Source organism: Rattus norvegicus, chromosome 2 (genome assembly GCF_036323735.1).
Source record: "Rattus norvegicus strain BN/NHsdMcwi chromosome 2, GRCr8, whole genome shotgun sequence".
NCBI classification, from domain to species: domain Eukaryota; kingdom Metazoa; phylum Chordata; class Mammalia; order Rodentia; family Muridae; genus Rattus; species Rattus norvegicus.
In genome coordinates this window covers 22423633-22443728 of record NC_086020.1, presented here as the reverse complement: position 1 = coordinate 22443728, position 20096 = coordinate 22423633, and the positions used below count along the sequence as shown (strand labels likewise).

The window sequence follows — 20096 nt, the reverse complement described above, 5'->3', positions numbered from 1 at the left end:
GTCAGAGTCCATGGTCAGTCCATGTACAGTCTTTAGGTAGTGGCTTAGTCCCTGGAAGCTCTGGTTGCTTGGCATTGTTGTACATATGGGGTCTCGAGCCCGATTGAATTGAATCTGTAGATTGCTTTCAGAAAGATGACCATTTTCACTATATTAATTCTGCCAATCCATGAGCATGGGAGATCTCTCTATCTTATGAGTTCTTCTTTGAGTTCTTTCTTCAGGGATTTGACTTTCTTGTCATACAGATCTTTCAGTTGCTTCATTAGAGTCACACAAAGATATTTTATATTATTTGTGACTATTGTGAAGGGTGTTGTAATCTAATTTCTTTCTCAGTCCTTTTATTCCTTGAATAGAGGAAGACTACTTATTTGTTACATTTAATTTTATAACCAGCCACTTTGCTGAAGTTGTTTATCAGCTGTAGGAACTCTGTGGTAGAACTTTTGGGATCACTTGTACTATCATCTCATCTGCAAATAGTCATATCTTGACTTTTTCCTTTCCAATTTGTTTCCCTTTGATTTCCTTTTGTTGTCTAAGTGCTCTGGGTAGAACTTCGAGTACTATATTGAATAGGTATGGAGAGAGAGCAGGTAGCTTTGTCTTTTCCCTGATTTTAGTGGGATTGCTTTGAGTTTCTCTCTGTTGGTTGGTTATTGGTTTGCTGTATATTGCTGTTATTATATTTAGGAATGAACCTTGAATTCCTGATGCCTCCAATACTTTTAATATGAATGAATATTGTTTTATGTCAAAGGCTTTTTCAGCATCTAATGAGATGATCATGTGGTTTCTGTCTTTGAGTTTGTTTCTATAGTGGGTTACATTGATGAACCATCTCTACATTCCTAGGATGAAGCCTACTTGATCATGGTGGATGATCATTTTGATGCGTTCTTGTATTCGGTTTGCCAGAATTTTATTGAGTATTTTTGTATTGCTATTCATAAAGTAAATTGGTTTGTAGTTCTCTTTCTTTGTTTGATCTTTTTGTGGTTTAATTATCAGTGTAACTGTGGCTTCATAGAAAGAATTGGGTAGTGTTCCTTCTGTTTCTATTTTAAGAAATAATTTAAGAAGTATTGCTACTAGATCTTCTTTGAAGGCGTGATAGAATTCTGCACTAAAACCATCTTTCCCTGGGCTGCTTTTTGGTTGGGAGTGTTCTAAGAGCTGCTTCTCTTTCCTTGGAGGTTATGGGACAATTTAGCTGATTTATCTGATCCTGATTTAACTTTGGTGCCTGGTTTCTGCCTAGAAAATGACTCATTTCATCCAGATTTTCCAGTTTTGTTGAGTATAGACTTTTGTAATAGGATATGAATATTTTTCCAATTTCCTCAGTTTCTGTTATGTCTACCTTTTCATTCCCGATTTTGTTAATTTGTGGCCTCTGGTTAGTCTGGCTAAGGGTTTATCCATCTTATTGATTTTCTCAAAGAACCAGATCCTAGTTTTGTTGATACTTTGTATAGTTCTCTTTGTTTCTACTTGGTTGATTTCAGCCCTGAGTTTGATTATTTCCTGCTGTCTACTCCTCTTGGGTATATTAGCTTCTTTTTGTTCTAAAGCTTTCAGTTGAGCTGTTAAGCTGCTAGTGTATGCTCTCTCCAATTTCTTTATGGAGGTACTCAGAATTATGAGTTTTCCTCTGCCCTTAGCCCTTTCATTGTGTCCCATAAGTTTGGATATGTTGTGCCTTCATTTTCATGGAATTCTAAAAATCTTTAATTTCTTTCTTTATTTTTCCCTGACCAAGTTATTATTGAGTACATAGTTGTTCAGCTTCCACTTGTCCATGGACTTTCTGCTGTTTTTGTTGCTATTGAATACCAGCCGTAGTCAATGGTAGTCCTATAGAATACATGAATAATTCAATGTTCTTTTTTATAAGTTGATTAATTTCTTTCCTACTATAATAGTCAAAATAAACACATTTACTCATCTCTCTTATACATGGAAATAAGAAAGATTTCTTTCTTTTTTTAAAAAAAAATTATCTGGGCTATTTTATGTATTTACATTTCAAATGTTATCCCCTTTCCTCCCTCTCCCATACTGCCTCCCCCTGCTTCTATGATGATGCTCCCACTCCCACCTACCCACTCCAACCTCAACACCCTGGCATTGCCCTAAATTGGGGAAATGTGCCTTCACAGGACCAATGGCTTTTCCTCCTATTGATGATGGACATGCTATCTCCTGCTACATATATGGCTGGAGTCATGAGTTCTTCCATGTGTACTCTTTGGTTGGTGGTTTAGTTCTTGGAAGCTCTGGTGGGGTCTGGTTGTTGATACTGTTGTTATTCATATGGTGTTACAAACCCCTTCAGTTCCTTTAGTCTTTTTTCTAACTCCTCCACTGGGGTCCCCTTGTTCAGTTCAATTGTTAGCTGCAACCATCCTCATTTGTATTAGTAGGGCTCTGGTAGAGCCTCTCAGGAGACACCCATATCTGGCTCCTGTCAGCAAGTACTTCTTGGCATAGAATAGCAATAGTCATTGGGTTTGGTGACTGCATATGGGATGGAGCCCCAGGTTGGGCAGTCTCTGGGTGAGCTTTTATATAGTGCTTATGAGAAGCACTTGAAGTGGCCAACCTCACGGAGAAAGAGATAAACAGGATTAAAGGGAAGAAGTAGAAAATACTGTACGTATACATGTGTGTGTGTGTGTGTGTGTGTGTGTGTGTGTGTGTGTGTGTGTGTATTTGCAGCTTTACATAATGGAGATTTCTCGGGAGAGGTGAGAATGGTTTGCATCATCTCAACTGTTTATTTACAATGGTTATATTGGTGTGATGGTTAGATGGTTACGTTCAGTTGTCAACTTGCCAGTATCTGGAATCACCTGGAAAGGGAGTATCAGTGAGAGAGTGTCTAGATAAGGTTGCCTTGTCTATTGCCTGTGGAGGATTTCTTTTTAATTTGTTTAGTTAGGATGCAAAGGCCTATCCTTAATGTAGGTAGCACCATTTTTGTGAACCAGGTATGGACTGAGGGCAAGGGATTGATCCCAAGCACTGGTGTCTCTCTGTCCCTTGTCAATGAATAGTGTGTCACAATCTGCTGTGCATTCCTGATGCTGTGATTTTTTCCTTGCCAGGATAAACTATAACTGAAACTGTGAGATAAAATTACCCCTTTCTCTCTGAAGCTACTTTTGTCAGGATATTTTGTCATAGCCACAAGAAAACAAAAAATGTGAAAGATGGTGAATTTTTGTATTTATTTTACCACAATAAAATCCTGGGGGAAAAAAGTCTTACCACATGGTTGCACTTATATAACAGCCACAAAATAGCAAAGGCAGAAATATCTGGCATAGGAATTAATTAGAAAAGCAACAAATCTATAGAGATTCTGTGCATTGTTCTGGGCTTCCATAGTTAAATATTGGGACCTAGGGACAGTTTGATGGCCACAAGGACTTTATATCTTGGCATCATCTACATTTCAAGGTAGTTATCTACCCTTCCTTGTAAGAGGCCAATGTTATGCTAGATGATGATGATAACATTGTATAATTTTATTTTTTTCAAAGCCTACTTTTAATGACAGTTCTTAAATACTTTAACCCCCCTTCTAGCTCATCACCCACCAGAGGTAGTAGAAAAGAAAGGATACCTGGGAAGTAGTCCTGTTTAGAAAAGCTTCCTTGGAGCAAATCCTATCTTTGCTGTCAGAATATCAGCAGTTCAGTTCACAGTCAGCTGGTATAGTTTGATCCCCTTGCAAACACTTCACAGATACACATCAGAATCAGGACAGCAAATTTGAATCAGCAGCTGTGGCACTACTTAGCAGAGACAGCCAGGCCTCAGCCTAGACAGAGTTAGCAGAAGGGAGCCAGAGGAATTCAGGAAATTCTCAGCTGTGCCTCTCTCAGTGATTGAAGATCAGGGAAGACTCAGCATGAACAAGCCTAGCTCAGCCTCCTTTGTCCCTGTTGGGTTTATTTATATTCCCTCCAAATATCACTTGGCCTCCATGGGTTTTGACTAATCACGTGAATCTGTTTCAGCTGACATCACTCTGCCAATCAGCTTGGGTCCAAGGAAAATAGCAAGAAACCATAGCACACCACCAGAAGTTTTTTGGGGCGTTTCTCTCTTTGGAGTCCTGACAAATTGAGCTCAGCTACATATTGTAAGGTTGACTAGTACATGTGTGTCTTTAGCAAAAAATTCTTCATCATGTGTGTTTCCATATGTTTGCTTTAGCAGAAGATTCTTTCTGCTTTAATGAAACATTCCTTCATGTGTTTGCCTTTACAAAACACCATCCAACACAATTGACTTTCCAAAGAACCCTTAAGTTTCCACTTCATTGTTGTCTTTCAAGATGACTAAAACCTGAGATAAGTCTGGCTTTGGTACTGGAAGTCAGATCAGTGACTAAAATTGAGCTATAAGAGCATCTTCACAGAGAAGTAATGAACTCCCGAGGAAGGAAAGTATTGTTTCTGAAGAAACTATATGAGCTCAACCACAGGTCTGAACAGGACTTGGAGATGACACAGGGGAGCAGATTATGATGGGCTTGCACAAAGATGCAAAACATAAAGTTGAATAGTAAATGGTTTCTCAATATGGGAGCATTCTCCTATGATATGAAGCTTATTACTTCCAAGTAAGTACAAGATAGCACTAATACTCACTTAGAAGCTTCAAGAAAACCTACAGAGGACAGTTGAAATGTTAGACTTTCAGGTGCAGATGGTAAAATGACAAATCCACATAGTGTTGAGTTTGGTGTGCTTTGTAAGAATGTTTTATCAGGACAGAAAGCATACCAACTAGAAATTGCAGGCGCAATGTAAGATGTGAGAGATACAGTTATGGTGATTTATACAATTAAATCAGTTAAGTCACTTAACTCATCTTGTGGAGTTCATGAATGACTCCTGTTTTTCTTATAAAGTCAGAGTGTAACATTTGAACCTTTGTCAAATAAGGGGATATTAGAGGGAAACTATTTCAAATGTCCTTCCTCTGCACCCAATAAGCACTCATCAAATTAGCAACACCTCACTCAAACTCATTTTAATCTGAGCTTACCTTAATAGTTTGTGTTTATTTAGCAAAGAACGGACCCTCCATTGTGTTAGTTAGGGTGCCTTTAAATAATCCAAATCGAGAGCGTCATTTAGTGCACCAAAGCATAGGGCATCTACTCAGGACATTGTTGATTTTCATGGTGAGTTTAAAGAAGTGTGAAGAGGTAGTCTCTCTAAATTGTTTCAGAATGTCTTATTCCTTAGACTTAGCAAGTGTTTTAGTTACTATTTTAATGCCATCAAGAAGCACCTAGCCAAACAACATATAAAGGAAGCATTTACTTGGAGGCTTGCTCACAGTTTCAGAGGGTTTGCCCATGACTACCACTATAGGGAGTCTGGCAGTAGGCAAGTAGGCGTGGGTGCCCAAGCATTAGCTAAGAGATTAAATCTGATTCAGAAGGAGAGAGAGAGAGAGAGAGAGAGAGAGAGAGAGAGAGAGAGAGAGAGATAAACACATTCAGAGAGAGACAGAAGCATAGAGACAGAGAAATACATAGAGACAGAGACAGGGAGAGATGGAGATAGATAGAGACGGTGAGATAGAGAAGATACTGGGCCTGGCTTGGGCTCTTAGAAAAACCTCAAAGTCTACCCCAGTAACATACCTTTTCCAACAAGGACATACCTCCTACACCTTTCTAAACAACCCACCACTGGGAACCAAATATTCAAATATATGAGCCTCTGAGGACCCTTCTCAGTCAAACCACCACAGCAAATGACACAGCACAGAGGAGCAACATCTCCATTGTTTGGGACATATCTCTAGTTCACTTTATTGAACAAAGCATAGACTGTAATCTTTGAGAGTGCTGGTGAAAAATGATCACATAAATAACAGATAGGAATTCTTTGTGTACCCTGAGATGCTCTTCGTGAATTTGGATGGTTCTGCTTCATCCAGCCATAGATGTGGAACACACCACCCTCACATGGAAGGTTATAAGTGGGAGACTAGGCTAGGAAAGTCCTGAAAGCATGAATCACATATGTTGATGGATCAGCCAACAGAGGGAGCCCACTCTTTTATTAGACATTTGTACCTATGATCCCATCGGCAGCTGTGACCACTTTACCTAGGAAGAAAATATTTGTGTGTTTTGTGTATACTGCCTAAATGCCTAAAACAGAAAGAAGTGGGCAGTAATAGCATTGTAGCCTCATTTAAGAACAGTTCTCAATAATTAAGAAAGTGGAATTTTTCTGTAAAGTAGAAATTGCTGCCTTCTGTATATTGGATATTACCTTTACTTGCAAGGTAGCATCACCAGACATGGAGATATACAGTACTTTGTGGATAGGTGCTGCAAACAAGGCTAAAGGGTCAAAGACTAAATATTCCTAATAAAGTGGGAGAAGAATCATTGTAGAGTGTAGTTCCTACTACCCGGCTTTAAGCTCTGGATAGACCGTGCTACCAGTCACTGTCCCAGTTCCCATGGGTCCATGATGAAAGACACAGACACATACAGACACACACAGACACACGCACACAGAACTCATTTTTAACCTTCCTTATGACTCAGCGGCTGGGCTCTTCTAAGCCTCCCATGGCTAGCATGGTTCAGTGGCTGGGCTTTCTAAAGCCTCCTGTGGTTAGTGTGTCTCTTTCTTTACTCCTTGTTTAGATTTACTTCTAAATCTGAGCTTTATTTAGTTGTTCAGTTGTGAAATGGACTTATTAGAAATGATACGTGGAAATCTCACCAAAGTCAACTCATTTCAAACTGGACGTTAACAGTAAGGTAGATAAGATGGTTTGCTGTCTTCAGGTTATTTAGGACATTTCAGCTATTGCTCTCATCTCTCAAGCCTGAGAGAACTAAACAGGGAGGCACTGGTGGCATAACCATGTGCTGTGCATGGGCACCACAATGCTAACATTCCTTCATCACTTCTAATATGCCTGATATCCCATGAATGGGGGCCAAGCAATACTGACAATGAATTCTGAGCTTTTGAACTGGAACTGTGCTAGATTTGTTATTCATCTGGTTCTAGTAAGAAGTAAAACTGAAGGAAAGCAAGTTCCATTGCCTCAACTATTTCTGATGGCAAGAACCATTAGGAAGCACTGAGCTTTTGAAAGTGTTTCAGGGTCAAGCCATTAATCTACATGAACTTTGAGGGAATGTGGAGTTCAGTGGTTTTCTTCTCAGGGTATTACGACTATAATAATACCTTGAATACTTAGTACACAGTAGTGAGCCAGTCATATACTTAAAGGGTTTGATTGTATTTTATTGTATTTATAATGAAAAGCCAAACCAAACGCTTTTGCTATATTGTATAAATTTCAGAGTAGATATGATTTTCGATCAATAATTCTATTAGATTCTGAGTCTTCCTATTGGTAGGCAGCTACTATGCCTTTTGTTTTTTGGGTTTGGGTTTTTTTTTGTTTTGTTTGTTTGTATTTGTTTTTGCTAACAGAATGTATACAAGGGAAAAGAGAATTTAAGGAGGGTCTGTGGTCCCTTCTATTTCTGACTCTGTATGACTTTTCCAGAGAAGGGATTTTCCCTCTTCTACAACTCTACATCTCTTCTGTTCTGGACAGACCAGGACACAGGATTAGAAGAATCTCAAAGTGTCTCAAAGAATCTCAAAGAATCTCAAATCTCAGTGGGTGAGGGATGGCTAGGCAAGTGTCTGGATGCTCACCACTGGTGCTCCAGGTAGGACATAAATTCTGTGCTTGTTCAACACCAACATCTTGCTGCACAAGATGGCTTCCACTTGCATAAACTATCTCATTTTTTCATCTGCTGTCTTTATCTTAGGCCTGACCTCTCTCTCTCCTAACCTACAGCATTATTTTTCTGTTTTCAGAGAGCAGTGGTGCCCTTTTGGAAACATGGATCTCATACTCTTTTACACTACAAGGCTGTGGGAAAGTTGTATATATTAGCTGTATTTCTTGGCTTTATATGAGTGACTTTTAATTTTGCCGTCGGATTTATGGGGGAGAGAAAAACTTGACAGAGTATGGATTAATAAATTCTGCATTTGATATGAAAGACAAATACATACTTCACACTGCTGTTGAACGAAATCATAGATACCTCTATTGTTTTGTTTTGGTGTAAATGACAGAAAATAGTTTAAGAACCTCAGAAAAAATGTATCATCGCTTTGCAAGACTAATCAGAAAACATGTCAGCAAAACCTGGAAATTTGGCAGCTTGTAAATGTTGTGGGCTTTCAGTATTTCCACTAGAACAGGTTACATACCCAACAGACCTTTTCTTAGCATGGTGTAGATCACCAACACACTTGGGAGTCTTGTGATCCATAACTTCCCCCCATATTGATGAAGGTTGAATACACAAAACCACAGGATAAAACAGGAGCGACATTTTCTCTTCCATAGCTTTCTTACCATTGAAGGCTATGAGAAGAGTAAAAATCCAATTACTTTAAGAGGAAAGGGTAGATTAGGTGAAACTCTTCATATTATTTGCAGCCATCTGGTTCAGTAACAAACTCTCCAGGGATCCAAACATATTTATAACTGAAAAGACTTTGAACTTGAATGACTTTTAGATCAGGACATACGATGTGGTAACGCAGTATTCACAGATACTTAGCAAGGAGGAATGAATAGTTCTGTGATGTTTTCTTTTCCCTGGGGAAGTAGAAATAGAAGGATACAAATAAATGCTAAATACCGACTGAAAACTCTTCCCTTAACACTAAACCATATCTTTCTGAGTGTGAGAATAAAGCAACATGGCTAACTCTGGTAGAACTATATTCATATCCCGCAGAAAGCAGTGCGGGTTCTCCCAGAACTGTTGAAGAATGGGAGACAGCACTTATCTCAGAGGCTTGCAGTGTTTCTACATCATGGATCGGAACAAAAGTGACTGGACCTACATCAGAACAGAGTTGACCCTCAGTCTCGGTTTATAGGAATTTGGCTGATAACACATTCAGACCTGGGTAAAAGGATAAATAAGTAAATAAGTAAATGTCATTTTCATAATTAAATTAATTTCATAATAAAATAAAACAATATTTATCTTTACTATGATAGATTAAAGCAGGCCCCAGGCTGTGTGATAGAATCACTTGAAGATAGTGAGAACTGCAGGGTCTGGTGGTGCTTGTCTTTAATCCCAGCTCTTGCAGGCAGGAGGCAGGAGGATCACTGAGTTTGAGGCCATCCTGGTCTAGAGATTTGTCTCCTGTTAACCAGTACTAAATGGGTTTGAAACTGTTTCCAAATCGAGACTCAAACCAAAAGCTCTCTAACTTTACCGGTTTAAGGCTGATACTGAGGAAATTTAACATAGTTACTCTAATTTTGAAGACCAGAGAGAAGCTCTCTGATCAGTAGGGAAGATTTCATTGACCACTGAGAGATGCGCCAAGCCAGAAACAGAATATGCTCGGCCCAAGTGTCATTGGTCTCGTGTTTTAAGGAACTTTATGCATCCCCCTAATAGCTGAAGTTTCTTAAAGCATAACGTTAGGCAGAACTCAGTGAATCCCGAAGAATAGGAAGAAATATTGTAGGATCCAGAGGGACAAGAACATCACAAGAAACCCGTAGACTCAGCAAACTGGGAGGCGCTCTCACGAGCAGTTTTTGGAACATAGCGGGTATCTGGGAAAGCCTTAGATAGTCAGCTGTGCGGATTGACTCGCTGGCTGGAGAGTGACTGCTGATCACAGAGCTTAGCGCAGCAAGTGTGGATTTTAAAATTATACGCTACAGCTGGAGACTTAAATGAGAGCTCTATAATCTCGCTATTAAAATAATAAGAAGAGACCAGCCTGCCACATGCATTTGAAACCTTAAGGCCCACCTGCAGTGAGACACTCCCTCCAACAAGGCCAGACCTCCTAATTCCTCTTCTAATCCTTTTAAATAGTGCCATGCCCTGGTGTCTAAGCATTCAAATCTATGAGCTCTTATGGGGGCCATTTTTTTATGCAAACCATCGCTAAAATTCCTTAAATAATCATTTTGCAATTCATTTTTCTTGTGGGAGCCAAAGAAAATAAAATGTTATTTTTTTAACATATTGATTTGATTTCTTTCAGACTTATTTACTTAATTGAGAGGTCATAAAGGGCAAAATACATTTTGAATAGTTGTTTTTATGATTTGCATAAAGAAGGAATGTAAGTATTTCCTGCATGCTCTGGAAGTTCATTATTAGCAACAGGAGTGCATACCTATGGTGATTTAAGAGTTAAGAAAATCCTGTTTACAGGTTGCTTTCAGTAACCATTGCCTTCAGGTATGAACACAGGCAATTTTTTTTTATTAACTTGAGTATTTCTTATATACATTTCGAGAGTTATTCCCTTTCCCGGTTTCCGGGCAAACATTCCCCTCCCCCTTCCCCTTCTTCATGGGTTCCCCTCCCCATCCTCCCCCCCTTGCCGCCCTCCCCCCAACGATCTAGTTCATTGGGGGCTCAGTCTTAGCAGGACCCAGGGCTTCCCCTTCCACTGGTGATCTTACTAGGATATTCATTGCTACCTATGAGGTCAGAGTCCAGGGTCAGTCCATGTATAGTCTTTAGGTAGTGGCTTAGTCCCTGGAAGCTCTGGTTGCTTGGCATGAACACAGGCAATTTTGAAATGGTGAACACACCTATCTTAACAGATTTATGATACACTGAACTAAACATTTTTAAAAATTCATTTAGGGCTGGAGAGATGGCTCAGGCATTAAAGGCTAGGCTCACAACCAAATATATAAAAATTCATTTAGTGGTGCTGAGTATTGAACATAGGGCCTCAGACCTTCTATCTTCTTGCTCTGGCTCTGAACTAAATACACTAAAGCCAAGAAAGGATTTTTGAATACATTTGATTAGAAGAGCAGACCCCAGTATTCAGTCATTTGAAATTGGTTCCCATCACAGAAGCAAGCTTCTTCCAATGGAATCACAATGTTCCTGTTGGCAGAAAGTAAGCACACAGGAGGCTGCCAAGGACTGTGTGTAGGTGTGTCTATTTGTCAGAGCAATGAGTGACAGATAATGAGTGTTTTTCTGTCTTCACCTTTAGATTCACCTGCAAGGTCCTCAGCATCTTTCAAGATCCGACTTCAGTAGTTTGTAAACCATCAAACTCACTGGCTTCAAAAATATTTTTCTGATTCTGGCAAAACATTTTTCATTAATTGAAAACCCAAGGGACTTTTTTTTTAAGCAAGAAATTTTTCAGTGGGATGAGTGAAAGCAGAGTTGCTAGGTTCCTTCCTTGGATAAGAAAGGATTGGGATTAATATTGCCAGAAATCTGTTCTCATCCAATATTTTAATTACTAGACAGAGGAGAATTTCAGCTTTGTCTTTACCTTGGGAATATTTGTCCAAATCAACAGTGGTCATGTGATCAGATAACTAGATGCCTATTACATGAGAGACCCTACTTTTTGTAGCTGAAGCTTTAGAGATGTAGATAACCTCAGAGGGTAAAAACTAGACGAGAGATGCTGAAGGAAAGAGAACTACTTGATTTCATAAGCCATTGACTTCCACCAAGCCTGCTAACATGTTCTGACAGTAACTGGCTCTAAGGTAAACTTACTGGCCTGAAAGAGATATAAAAATACATTGAGGCAGATGTGAAGTTTACTTCTTATGGAGAAATAACATGTGCAATTACAGTTTTCCCTTAAGTTTGGAACGTGAGTAACACACACACACACACACACACACACACACACACACACACACACACACACACGATGCTACTGAGAAGTAAGGCTGCAGAACCTTTAAACATCATAAATGAAGAAACCGAGGAATTGAAATAGAAGCCAAGAGCCTGTCATAGGCTACACACCACTTGCTGATACCTTTCTGTTTCTCCTTTCCTTATACACATGGCACCTAATGCTCAAACACAGGATCTATTCTATTCAACAAATTGTTGTAGTATTAAACCAATTTTTTGGTAAGGAAGCAACACATCACACTCGAATGGTTTCATGACTTTTATTTGGGGACTTAGAACCTCCATAGAATCTTTCACCCTGCCTCATACACTTTGTATGACAAAAATCAAAATATATGAAAAACGATGATAAAATGAATAGGATATTCCTCATTTTGAAAGACTTTGCACACTAAAAGAAAATTTAATTAACCTCATTACTGGAAGTTTTTTTTCTTCAGGCTGTTTAATGTATCCAAAATCAGCATGGGAAAGTTCTGAAGTATACTTTCTTGTGTGAATTCACAGCTGGAACTCATTTGAGTATGTTCCATTCAAAGCATTGCACTAGCAACAGAAGAATTCATGGTGCATTTAATGAGTTTGACTCAAGGTAAAATGACTGATTCTATATGTCAGAAGAATCAAATGATACTGTAGCAAAACAAAATTGACTTTTAATATTTGTTCACCAGTTCATTGAATCTTACAGAAAATGAAAACATTCTTTTTTTTTTCCAATACACATTGGTTCTCCTCAAACTTGTCCTTTGTAGCTATTAAATGCATTTAAATATTGACCTTCTTCTAACTGGGTGGCTTACTGACTTCTGTATTATCCGTAGCTGTTGCTGTACACTATGCTGGCAGTCTTGAACTATGACATAATTAACTTCTCAAAAAAGTTGTCAGCTGTCAATTGATTTTTTTTAAGCATTCTATGCAAAAAGAAAAAGAAACAAACAAAATGAAAACAAAAACAAAAACAAAACAAAACAAACAAACAAACAAAAACCAAGACTAACCCTAACCTGACAACTGATTCCCTTCTAACTTTCCCTTTTTTAGCAGTCAGCTACTCCATGACATCAGCATGTTTTTAGGAGTACTGAAATCAAGAAACCCAGTATGGCTGCCAGCAACCAAATTGGTATCTTATTTGAATCTACTAATTGCTGAAATAACAAGCTACTATCTTGCTGCATAAAATAGCACTTTAACAGGTACCGGCCCTTTTTATATGAAAGAAAATTTAAATTTACAAATACTACATTTGGCTAAAAGTTGCTGTGACAAAATATGGCAGCAGTCATTAAAAGATGGCTTCCAGTGTTAATATGACAAATTAACTTCATCCCTATAAGTATTTTTAAATGTATTGGATCTTTTTGCTTAGAGGTTTCAAATCAAGGAGTTTCAGTAAAATGTATAGATTTGTTCTGTTCTTCATGTATGGGCCATACTATAAAACATTTTCATTATTTTGTAGTCTATCTGTCATCTCTTTCATCTACAATGTGATTTCTGAAATAGACACTGTTAGGTCAACTTTCTGCTAGGAAATGTGCTAAGACAACTTTTTTCTTTTGAAGACATTCATAATGAGATATGAAGTAGGAAAATACATTACTTGGTGGAGTAAACAGAAAGGTGAGAATATTAAAAGACCCCTTTCAATTAGGAGTTCAAAGGGCATGAAGATTCTGGTCCTTTGTGTGAAATTAGAAGTTAAAAACTCTGCCCAGCAGTGTTCATTCTAGGATGTTTTTAAGAATGGACAGATGGTATGCGATTGGTGTAGACATACGTCAGCTAACAGTCACTGGAGGTTTTGATCAGCACCGTTTCCTATACTAAGTATTCAAAGGTTAAGAAATGCTACTGCACTGCCCTGTGGACTTCTAGGATGATAACTGAAAGGAATGAACCTACCTCAGTATAAAATGTATCTACTTGCCTTGCAGACAAAATTCTTACAATACAGGCAATGATGGTTCAAGTATATGATCTTCCTCCAAAGAGCTTTGCCCAGCCTGTAAGGAGCTAGTTTGGAGTCTCCTTCTTAAGTAATGTATTCACTATGTTATAGGCCATTCAGTCTCTTCAATTTGTGTTTAGCTTAGAAGTTGGAGTCCAGTTTATATAATCGCTGTTTGAGTAAAACCCCATTATTTCTTTGGATGTATACTTTTTGTGTAATTTGCATACCCTAACTCACAACTACATGCATCATCACAGTTTAAGCCTCTGAAAGAAAGGACCTATTATTACTTACTATATTTTATCTAGATGATATATCATGATAGTTATGGTTTCATGGACTTCCAACTGCTCTATATCTTCCACACACATAACTATATTTATAGAGCATTTTTATTATAGTTATTACAGAGCTTTATGTGCAACCATGGTCAATTCAGGAAACAGATTTATTTAGTTATGTTCATGGGGGGGGAATCTACATAAAAACATTGATGACAGCATACCAGATATGTTATACTTGGATTATTATACTAAGTCCCATTCATGAGAATTCACTGTGAAGTAATGAGAAAACAGAACTATTACTTGAATACAAATATTGGTCCCTTTGGGGGTCTCAGCAGTTGTCAAAAGAACTCGCTATTTAAGACTGGAGTTGCTAGTACTGGAAGTTACTTTTCTGAACCTGGGCTTAACTTTTCACTTAAAGCCTGAAGGTGTGAAGTGTGCTATGAGAATGCCAGTATTTTACTTTGCCAAATTTAACCAGAAAGGAAACTGACAGTGGCTGTTTTTTCTATTTGAGGGACTATTTAGAAATGTATTTTCCCCAATTTTTCTCTAAGTTCAGGTCCTACTTGGGCACTATATCGTGCAGACAAACAAGAGCGATTTTGGAAGTTGAGTCTTTATTTCTTAGTTAGGCAAATGTAGAGTTATTCATTCATTTGATGGCTTTTGTCATGTAATGTAAATAAGAAATATTAAATAGATTAAAATTACTTTTATAGGACAATAATGTTTCATACACTAACATAAAGTCAAGCTGCTACATTGTACTTGTTTTCTGTCCAGCAGTTTACTATTTTAACTGCCCTGAGTAGATTCTAAATACTGCTTAGCAAAGTTTCTTAGAATTTAAATATAATTCAGTAAAGCTACTTAAAAATAATAAAACAAGTCTTCTCAGATAGGTAATTGTAATTAGAAGGTAGGATTCTTTCATTGATAAAGTATTATCTGTGTACTTAAGTCGATACTTTATATAAAGGAGTTGACCTAGGAGATCTAACCGTGGTTTTTAATTTTAATCTGAGTCTCTATGAATTTTTTTGGTCAAAAAGGTAGATTTTTAAAGAGTAAACTATTCTGTATACTGGAGACTTGAAGTATTAACTTTTAGAAAAAGTCTCTGTTATTCCCTTATGATACTGAGTTTTTGCACCTCCCAGAATCCTGGTTTATGTAAAGAAGCCTGTATTTCAAATTCGTTGTTCTAATTTGTTTAGTGAAGTGCATTTCAAAATTGTAGAAATATGTAAAATTTGTGCTTGTGGAAGTTACTTCGGCAAGTAGCATTAATTTTCCTAATACAGTCCTGGTGACTGTCAGCCTGCAGCATGTCCCTTTCATGAAATGACATCTTGTTGGGATGACATAGCATAAACCAGTTAGGCTCTAAAGCCCCTCCCCCTCTTTTTTAGCTCCCCTATGCTTATATTAATTTATAATATATATCGACTGATAGCTTTACAAAACAAATGAATGAATTGGCCTTTATGAAAACGACTCTTTACAGTAAGTGAAAAAGGGTTATCACAGTTTTGGTAACTTGCATGAGTTCATATTAAAAACAAAAAACAAACGAACAAAACTTTCACGTATCTCGAGAACTGACTCCAGGGCACACTCAGTTGTATGCTCGGAAGCAATAGACCCCGTACAGCTTATGCTTTTTATCTGGGAAACCCACAAAGCGCACTGCAGCCTCTGTCGGACTACAGCGCCGTCTTGGCCGAGAAATAGGGTAGCGGACACTGCCATCCGCCAGCCATCCGGCATCGCAGCGGTCATAGCCCAGAAGCTTCCAGGCAGCAAATATCTGACCCACTTTCGCAATCTGAGCACCATCATTGAGACAAGCTTGCACTGCTTCGTCGTAGGTAAGCTTGGTGGGGTGGATCAGGTAGTAAAATCGGCCTGTGGGGAGAAGGAAAGAGTTAGCCAGCCTGGGATGGAAGGAGCCAACAGCACAGTGCTTTTCAGTGAAAGGAGACGCAGAACAACATCTGAAATTTGGAGAACATAAGATTGCCATTTAAATGTCATATTAACAGGCCATTCTCGATTAAATAAATTTGCTTAAGCCTTGCTTCTTGGCGTGTGCTCACGCATGCCCTTGTATAGCATTAAAAAGAAAAGGGCACTGGCAGATGCAGTTTCTGATAGCTAATTAGAGACTAAAAGAGCTCTTCTGTGGTTCTAGGGAAGACCGAATTCACGTTGAAAGAAGGGCTATTTAAATTCTACTTGTAGCAAGACTGAACCCCAGTACAAGTTTCTAGAGAGGCGAAATTTGAATGTGAAAGGATCAAAAAACATTCTTCACATAAAAGTCCATTTAAAAGAAACTCAAAGCCCTCAAGCTCTTTTCAATACAGGTATCAATAAGACCTTATTCTCACCATAGCCACAGCATAAAAATTCATCAAACACAGGAAGTCATTTGCGATTAATGACATCCTTGCTGAATGCAAACCCCATCTGCACCCCCTTACTAGAAGAGGAGTTTGTTAATGTTTTAAAATTTTCATCTTTTGAAGCCTGACATTTTGCTGTTTCTTGATTGCACAGAAACACTGTTACTTTTGACCACTTATTGAAGTATTAATGACTGAGATCTCATTAACAAGATGGACGGCATCATGTACGAATGAATCATCAGTTGGCAGAACTGGCATACATTGCATGTTTTCTCAGTTGTCTTAGTTTTAAGGGTAATATAATCACATTTTCCAATCACACACATTATATAGTGTATTATCCTATGGCTCTCATTTAGCATGACGCTCTTGTGTGTGTGTCAGTGTGTCTGTGTTTGTGTGTGTGTATTTTTATGTGTGTGTTTGTTTATATGTGTGTATGTGCGTGTGTTTGTGAGTGTGTGTTTGTGTGTGTGAGTGTGTGTGTGTCAGTGTGTCTGTGTTTGTATGTGTGTATTTTTAGGTGTGTTTGTTTATATGTGTGTATGTGCGTGTGTTTGTGAGTGTGTGTGTTTGTGTGTGTGAGAGTGTGTGTGTTTATATGTGTGTGAGTGTATGTGTGTTTATGTGTGTGTGAGTGTGTGTGTGAGTGTGTATGTGTGAGTGTGTGTGTTTATGTGTGTGTGTGAGTGTATGTGTGTTTATGTGTGTGTGAGTGAGTGTGTGTGTCAGTGTGTCTGTGTTTGTGTGTGTGTATTTTTATGTGTGTTTGTTTATATGTGTGTATGTACGTGTGTTTGTGAGTGTGTGTGTTTGTGTGTGTGAGTGTGTGTGTGAGTGTGTGTTTATGTGTGTGTGAGTGTATGTGTGTTTATATGTGTGTGTCAGTGTGTGTGTGTGAGTGAGTGTGTGTGTCAGTGTGTCTGTGTTTGTGTGTGTATTTTTATGTGTTTGTGTTTGTTTATATGTGTGTGTATGTGCGTGTGTGTGTGAGTGTGTGTGTGAGTGTGTGTGTCAGTGTGTCTGTGTTTGTGTGTGTGTATCTTTATGTGTGTGTTTGTTTATATGTGTGTGTGTATGTGCGTGTGTGTGTGTGTTTGTGTGTGTTTGTGTGTGTGAGTGTGTGTGTATGGTAAGTGAATATGCATTTCTGTTCAGATGTTAATGGTTTTGACTGTGTGCCTCCAGCTAGAGGCACAAACCTTGGTGTTACACTCAGAAATGCTCTTCACATCTTTTGATACAGGGCCTCCCATTAAACTGGCCGAGCTGTCCTGTGAGCCCCAGGGATCCTCCTGTTTGTGCCTCAGCATCGCTGGGATTATAAGCGCATTCCACCACACCTGGCACTTTGCCATGAGTTCTCTGGACTAAAGGCAAGCACATCTGAGATGTCTCCCTATCCCTAAATAGGCTGCCACAGTGTAAACAAATGCTCCCAGTTCTTTCTACTCTAACCTAGTAAGATTTGAAATAAGGGTAGAAGCCACTGCAACATCCATTAACTAGAGAGACTGGTCTGCCATCTACATAGAACCGCAAACCATAGGACATGAGTTCAAATCTGACCTCTACCTGTTTGAAAATGAAATTTGCTTGAGATACATATCCATCTGTTCGGCACCATGAACTCCTGCAGCAGTGTGGATGGCTGGAACTGCATCATTCAAAGCTCTTTCGGGTAAAATGTTGAAGTCTAAGTTGTTTCCCTTTTTAATTCCTCAGGAGTCTATTTCCAGGGACTTTAAATATAACTATGGGCCTAGAGCCGATTCACAGGGATGTGACTTATGCAGTTACTCTGCCCCCTCAACTAGAAGGCCCTATGTTTGTTTTAAGGCCCTGCATTGTGCTTTTGCTTGTTCGTTTGAAGAGAGTCTCGCTATATAGCTTAGGCTGGCCTTGTACTTATAGTCCTCCGTCCCCAGTCTACTAAATAATAGGATTATGGACTTTTGTGACAATATAGCTTAAAACTCTTAATCCATTTTGAACAAAGGTCCCTACATTTTCATTTTGTAGTAGGCCCCCAAGGTTAGGTTCAGGATGATCCAATAGAAGGGCTGGGAGTGGGAAGAATGCGATGAGTCTGTTATTGGTGCCATAGAAAACTTCCCTGCCTTTCTCTTTTAGTCTAATTGTGCTGAATTTGTCTCACTCAGTTCCCAACTTGCCTTGAACTTTGTTGATCATGATATTGTGACTGGGAAAGGGAGGGTAAGTATGGCCGGGAAGCCCCTCCCCTCAGCACAGAGCAGTAGTGCAGGGACAGGACACTGGCAGCATGAAACAGGCACACATGACAGCTTCAACTACGTCATTAAAAAACTGTAGCGAAACCGGAAATATGTAGCTCTTGTTGGATTCATGTAGATAATTTTAAAATTATGACATTCAAAATTCAAGAACATTTTGCTTCTTTTAAAAATAGAGTGATACCTTAAAGGATTGCTTTTCTGTTGTTTTTTTTGGGGGGGGGTTGCTTGTTTTTTTGTTTTTGTTTGTTTTGTCTTTAAAAATTAATATCAAAATTCAAACAGCGTTTTAGTACAACTTGTTCTCCAGGATAAAAGCGAGGGCAAAACAGCTGCCATCTTACCATTGAAGTTGGATGTGAAACAGAAAACATCATATCTGCTCTTATCCTTGTCCCAGAACCCGTAGTTCCTGACTCCAGGCACGGTGTTTTGGCCCCCGCAGGGCTCACGTGGTTTGGTGATTGGGTACTGCACAGATCCGTCACTGAGCCAGCCAGCATTGCACCAATCCAGCCCGCCCCGCCAGGCATCGTACAGCTGGTCGAAGGAAGCAATCACAGCATCCTGGTCCAGACAAGCCTGGCGAGCCTCGTGAAAGTTAAGATTGTAGCGTCCCAATCGTGGAAAGTAAGGGAACACCACACCTGTTCAAAGGAGAGACAGAAAAAGTCATTAGTGATGAGCCCTGAACATGTCGGCTTACAAGAGGGTGTGCAGAAAAAGTGCAATCTCCAGATGGACTAGGTTTTGGGGAACTCGGAGTGGTTTCTCACAGCCCACTTCTACTTCACACACTTGGTTGTTAAGTACCCTGTGAGTAGCTATGACTTGGAATGACAACTTTAGTGATTTGACTCCACTGCCAAGAGTTCAACTCATGCTAAAAATTTCTCCCCTGTGAAAGAGATTCAGCCATGTGTTTCAATATGTCATATACATACAGTTGTATTGAACATACAACTGCTGAGCTTTTATGGGAAGGCAAAAGTCCAAGCTAATACTAAGGGTTCTGGGAGATAGAGTACTTGGGCAGACGGTGTTTTCCAAAATTCACAGTTTTTTGGAAGATGTTGTTATGGAGTTAGCAGTTTGTTTCGTATAGTCTTTGACACTAGTAAAAAGAATAAGTTGGATGCTTCAAATGTGCACGTTCTTCCACTCTTCTGTGTGCTGCTGAAACCATGCAAGTAAGTCACTGTCACTTCAGGGTTTGAATTCGAAGAAACCAGTTAAATTTGCATATCTAACAAAAGTCTCATTCGTCTCATGCTAATTCCATAATTCTGTTCTAGGGAGACACACCCTATGCAAAAGCATGATAATTTTTGTTTCAACATTTTATGTATCCCTTAACTCTTGTTTTCTTGCCCTTGAAACAGCTGAAACAGGGGCTCTTAGTTT

The 20096-nt window shown here is 38.9% G+C and overlaps 1 protein-coding gene across 3 annotated transcripts in view; it reads right to left on the bottom strand.

Moving 5' to 3' along the window:
* Positions 1-12019: 12019 nt before the first annotated feature.
* Hapln1 (hyaluronan and proteoglycan link protein 1) overlaps positions 12020-20096 on the bottom strand; it is a 64743-nt gene continuing 56666 nt past the window's right edge. For 2 of the 3 annotated variants that reach the window (XM_006231748.5, XM_039101883.2), the window contains 2 exons: positions 19037-19339; positions 12020-15934 (listed from right to left, as the gene is read on the bottom strand). In XM_006231748.5, coding sequence (XP_006231810.1) covers positions 15645-15934; positions 19037-19339 — 593 coding nt within the window. In that variant the 3' untranslated portion in view covers positions 12020-15644. 3 annotated transcript variants of the gene reach the window in all.